At 35.3% G+C, this 6,000-nt stretch overlaps 1 protein-coding gene across 3 annotated transcripts in view; it reads left to right on the forward strand.

The window, feature by feature from the left end:
* Positions 1–5,366, forward strand: part of Plppr5 (phospholipid phosphatase related 5) — a 111,827-nt gene extending 106,461 nt beyond the window's left edge. For 2 of the 3 annotated variants that reach the window (XM_029537981.1, XM_021196412.2), the window contains one exon: positions 2,174–5,366. In XM_029537981.1, coding sequence (XP_029393841.1) covers positions 2,174–2,206 — 33 coding nt within the window. In that variant the 3' untranslated portion in view covers positions 2,207–5,366. The remainder of the gene's footprint in view (positions 1–2,173) is intronic. The other variant, XM_021196413.2, reaches the window with a different exon arrangement.
* Positions 5,367–6,000: the final 634 nt, after the last annotated feature.

Below are 6,000 nucleotides of genomic sequence, written 5' to 3' on the forward strand. Positions count from 1 at the left end.
CCAACATTTAAACACTTTATATTCACCCCACTTGCCTGCAGAGTCTACTGTACCAGTCAGTTTCCTCACCTAGTCAATAAATCAGAGCACAGAAATTCCATCTTGTGTTTAAAAACTTAAGCTAATTCTAAACCTTCTTATTAAGTTATAGGATCATTTTTGCTATCTTGAAAAAAAGGAATTTTACTCACTTCTGTTTAATAAATGACCTCACTCATTTACAAATTATTTTGAAGAAATCTTCACATGACAATTTATTGAGGGTCATGGAACATACTATCCTTTTAGGATGCTTTAAAACCTTATTTAAATATGGTGTGTGATCTAACAATGTAACAACCTAGAACTTTGAAGCAACAGATACATTCACTGAAGCAAAGAAGTTAAATCTAAACCATATGTAAAACACATTTTGTAGGTGTTCCAAAACCAATATATTGAAGATGATCAAGAAGAAAATTCACAGGGGAGAACCTTTAAAGACTGCCTTGCCAGGCTCTTCGGCTGGATAATGGGGATTAGCCACTGTGAACACCTCCAATTAAGGCAATAAACGTATGTGCGCATTAGCGCACTGGTGTTGGAGCGGTACTGCAAAACTAGAGTAAATACAGAGAACTGTGTCCTTCTGTGCAGGCCCCCAGCACAACTGCAGGAGACCTGCATCTCACATGTTAGCTTGTCCGCTGCTCTTACTGTTAGCTCCATTGTCCCCCTCATTGGAAATGCAGTATTCCTTAATGAAAGAGCCCATTAGTAAGTATTAAAAAGTAAAATTTAAAAGACTTAGCAAGTCTTTTGATTCTGAATACTTTTCTGGATTACTTTTGCATCTTCCTGGTTTTTTAAAAAAGGAACTTGCTGAATGGCAGATCTTGTCAAACAGCAAGCCATCCATCGCCAAATTCTGGTGTCATAAAAATGAGTTTTGGCTTACACAACATTCTGATTATGCTACATGGTTCTATTTATATGGTATAATCCGTATATAGAGAGAAATAAAGAGTAAAATAGAGATTTTTCATGTAGAATTTGGAGCATTAGATTTGGACTTAAATTGGACTGGAGAAATGACTCAGTGGTTATGAGCAGTTGCTGCTCAAAGGAGCATCTAAGCTGTTTTTAACACCTATATCTGGCCGCTCAGACATGTGGAATATCAAAGTTGGTCTTAAATTTTCTAAATTTCAGCATCCGAAATGATTTTTAAGACACAAAGTGACCGTTTTACCCGGGGACACCTGCACTCAAGGACAAGCCTCAGTATTTTGCCTGCTGCTGTGCTGTGGACTAGAACAAGTACTTGCTAATGGACACTTGGAAAATTCTATTCTTCAACTACTTGGGCTTAATCTCTATTCTATACTCATGCCTAAATCTCAGTCTGTGTAACTCTAAACAGGCAGTGTGATGACCTTTCTGTGATGTTGCTGTGATACCATGTTGTTGACCTTCATGCCCTATCTTAATGCACACCCATGTGTGTCAGGGTTAATCATACAGTGTCAAAATTTTACTATGCCATCTTAGTGTCTATGACATAGTGTAATACAGGTCTGAGTCTATTTCAATATTAGCCATTCTGAAGGTTTACTTCTCTATAATTTATGGCTTTTTAAAAGAAAAGAAGAAGCAAAAGGGATGAGGCTGTAAAGAATTCTGAGGTTGGAGCAGATCAAAACAACAAAAACCCAGCTTGTAGAGTGGAATCTGAATTCATACCTCAAAAATGAAGTATTGAAGTAGATCTCTGTCAACTACCAAATGCTATTTCAGTCCATGCATGGGCCCACCTCACTCCACACCATCTGCTTCACAGGGAGCAATTAGTCTGAAGCTACAGCATGCACATTGAAATTCCGTTAACAGCGAACAGAATATTAATGTGCCTGCCATGGCCATTTTTATCTACCAAAATTTTAGTGTTAATTCTGAGTAAAGCAGGTATAACATTTTAATCTATTCAGTTAATTAAAAATACTGAATAAAAGATATAATTAGCTAACATTATGTAACAGAACAGAGACGTGAGTGTGACAACACTGTGTTTTAGCAACAAACACGTGGGCCACGGTTCTATATTAAGTTAATAGTTACTTGTCAAAAATGCTAAATACTTTGTTAAATCAGTTGACCTAGGAATCTGACTTTGGAATCCCCTTTTCTCTTACAGAACCACATCACTGCCTTTGCGGAAGTCACATGATATTGAAGCAGATGGTTTTTCCCTGCACTGGACATCATCCCTATTTACCATACATTCATAACAAAGTTTATTTGATTACACAGGAAATTTATAAAATGTCGGAGACTTTTTATAATTTTAAAACTTGATAGCACTCTCTCTGCCCCTCCCTTCCACTAGACTGTGAGCCCCTCAAGAGCAGGGCTATGCCTTCCTCTTCTGTATCCCCACCACCCACGACAAAGCCCAGCACAAAGTGTGGGTGTTCAGTAAAAACACCATGACAAAATGAACAAGTCAATTCTTAAATAAAATGGTTGCTTTAGTTTCTCAAAAGAATCTCTGTGGTTACGTGGAAAGAAACCCCCACATGGGTTATATTTGTATAAAAGAAACCCTCTATTTTGGGCTAGTTAATTCTTTTTAATTTTTCATATATCTATTCAGCAGTATAGCATATTTAATTTGAAGTGAATTTTGAAAGTTCTGGGGGCTTTTTATTATGCAGCATGACATTATTTCCATTTTAACAGATTTCAGTGTGTGGAATCACTTTACTTTTAGAAAGTATGTCCTATACTAAATTGTTTGCTCATTATATTGTGCTATATTTCACTTAAAACACCATTCATACTACATATTCTAAGACTGGTGCTTCTGCTTTTAAAGGGGAAAATGCCAATTTTTACTGTCACTGAGTAATGTATCATAATTAAAATTATTTATTTGGACTTTTTCTTTGACAGTTGTGGTTTAATGGTTGTGCTGCAACTTTTTTAATGCAGGCAATATTTAGAATACATTAAGGTAAATCCAGCCATGATACCTTGTTATCAAGTAAATTTCCAGCATTAACCGTGTCTCAAAATTGGCTATGGTCCATTATTAAATTTTCTAATTGGTCCAGAACTCAAATAATTTAAATGAGAAAGAACCACACCTTAAAATACTATCATGAAGATACTAGAAATATATTTAATGTATTTTTGTAATTGCCTAATACTTTAATTAAAACATATTTATATTTATCATTTAATCCTCATGGCAATCCTATTTAAATATTGAAAGATGACTTTATTTACATATTATAAAAATAAAGCCAAGACCGATAACATGCCCAGTCCCTACCACTGGTCAAGGGAAGAGTTAAATCTAAATTCAGATTTACCCTGAAACTATCATTTTTCTCAAATATGCCACAGTTGCCTCAACATTCATGACACTGAGGCCATTAAGAGGCCATTAGGGTTCTGAGAAACTACCTATGTTTAAGAAAATAAATGAAGGAATGCTAAAATAGGGAACAGAAGTCTGCAGTATTTTAAAAGCTTACTTACATGAAGGAACATAAAGCATCTCTTTCAAAAGCAGAGCTATTTAGGATTCTATTTATAATCTTATTTTAAAATAATGACTTTCTAGTGTCTGCATGTGAGGCTTTTGGTAGAAGAGGGGTCCAAAAGAAGATTCTCATCTCTGCACCTCAGCTACCACTCAGGAAGGGGGTTGAGGGACAGGCTATACAGTGACCATGTAAGTTAAAGATGAAAACAGTCTCCACAGAAGGAGGATGAAGTCATGAGTCACTCTGCAATCTCAAAAGCTAACCCAAGATACTTCGACTTAAATGTGCAGAAAATGATTTTTTTAATCTTTCTAATCTAAACATTTAATTTACTCTCTTAATTTCAACAGAAATCAGCAAATAATTAAAACCAAAGGCTTCTCTGTTAGTTCCAGATGGATTTTGATTGCCCAATTTCAATCCCGCAGAACTCAAAATATATCTACCAAAACCCAAAATAAAAAAAAAAAATCTCATTTCTATGAATTACAGATCTCTATAGCAGTTTTATTCTTTTGGAAGTGTAGAGCAAACTTTGCATGACTTGACAATCTTTAAAGACATTGTTTAGAAGGCATTAGCAATGGCAAATTTGCTTCCTAGGACTGAAATAAAGGATATTACCATAATGCCAAGCAAAGACAGGGTAGCTGGCCAGGTCTATACAGTTGCTCAACACTACTGGTCCTATATCCATTCAGATGGACCCAGACAGGAGTAAATTTTCCCTTGGAGGCCTTAACATTACATAAGTCAACGATGAAATTTTTCCACCTTCCTAAACCTGGTCAGATTAAAAGAGTTATAAATTAGAGAACTAATCAGGGTCAAAGTTAAATCACTTCTTCTATTATATTTAAGCATCATGAACCCAAGATTGTACAATGACAAAGTCAGGAAAAATTAAAGATGCATGTGAATTAACCAAACCCAGCCAAGAGTGCTTAACCATGATGCAAATACTTAGAATTATTTTAAAATTTATACCTTTAAGAAAATGTCAAAACAATGGCTGGAGCTAGATTTCAGTGATACAGCACTTGCCTAGCATGCACAGGACCTGGGTTCAATCCCTAGGACCTGTATAAGAAAGCACTAATATCAATATATAAATATGTACATACATAGTCTAGTAAAAGCAGGCAATCACATGCCTTTGTGATAGAGACTCTCATTTTTATTCTGCTTCTTTGGGGCCCAGGTCAGTGTAAATTGTTCAAGATGAAAACTTCAGTAGTATCTGTTTGCATGGCAGAAATTCTGCACAAGTCTTATCCGATGATGCCTAAGGTAACTTAAAAGGCTCTTTTATGTTAAAAGAGAGGTGAACCTTCTTTGATAGAGTTTGTCTATTCGACTTCTAACTGGGCCTCTCTTTTTCTCAGGATCTATCCTAGCCAAATATCTCGTTACATTTCCATAGTTTTCTTTGTGAAAGAACAGTGGGGGAGGAAAGAATTCTCTGCTGTGTATTGTATTTTTCAAATAAAAATTTAAAAACTAAATTAAAAAAAATAAATTTCTTTTTCCCTCATGGATTGGTCTTTATTGGGGTTGAGGAATAAAGAATGCTTGCCAATGTGCATCGAGTTAAGAGCTCTCATATTGACCGGAGAGTGTTTAAAAATGTCCCAAACTGGCCCTCATAATATCCCTTGAATATTCAGGAATCTGATCTGGCTGCATAGTGACAAATTATAAACTTCTAGAAACTACTTTAGACACCACACAGGTGTGTAATTTATAGCCAATCTTCTTCTTGTTAATGACAAGGAACTAAGATGCGAATGTAGCCCTTCATCCCGTTCCTATGGGTATCATCTATTAAACTTTGTGTGCTCTGAAAGGTCACCCTTAACATGTGGCAACTGATTGTACTTGTACATTGAAAACATGAATCTCACAAATTGCTTTGGGTGTCAGTTGTTTTGAATGCTATGAATTATAATTCTTAAAAAAAAAATACAAATTGAGGTATTTCATTCCAGATTACAAGTGACCACATCTCAAGTGAAGAAGAAGAAAAAAAAAAGGGATATTTACAGTTTTCCTCTTTTGTCATCTTTGACTTAGACCATAGTTTGTTTATTAGTGTAATGGATGCATAGGATATAATTGATTAATTATAATTACCTGTTTCCCCAAACCGTCATTCTTGTGAGCTGACTCAAAGGATCTTAATTTTAAATTCATGTTGTCATCCTTCATGTGTGTTACACAAAGAGATTCAAACAGGGAAGCATACAGGAGTGAACACAGAGACGCCTCCACTCATTTGGATGAGAATCCAGATCTGAGTCACTCTTGGGAGAGGTGGTATGGACCACAGCTTTGCACAATGCAAACACATTGGCATTTCATTCTGATTTATAGAATTACCATTCTTTAACATCTGGTAGTCTTTTTTTTTCTCTTGAAAAGAAATTAAAATATAATTTAATTAAATTATTTTTAAAGAAAGAAAGAGTAT

Source organism: Mus pahari, chromosome 4 (assembly GCF_900095145.1).
Source record: "Mus pahari chromosome 4, PAHARI_EIJ_v1.1, whole genome shotgun sequence".
Lineage (NCBI taxonomy): Eukaryota > Metazoa > Chordata > Mammalia > Rodentia > Muridae > Mus > Mus pahari.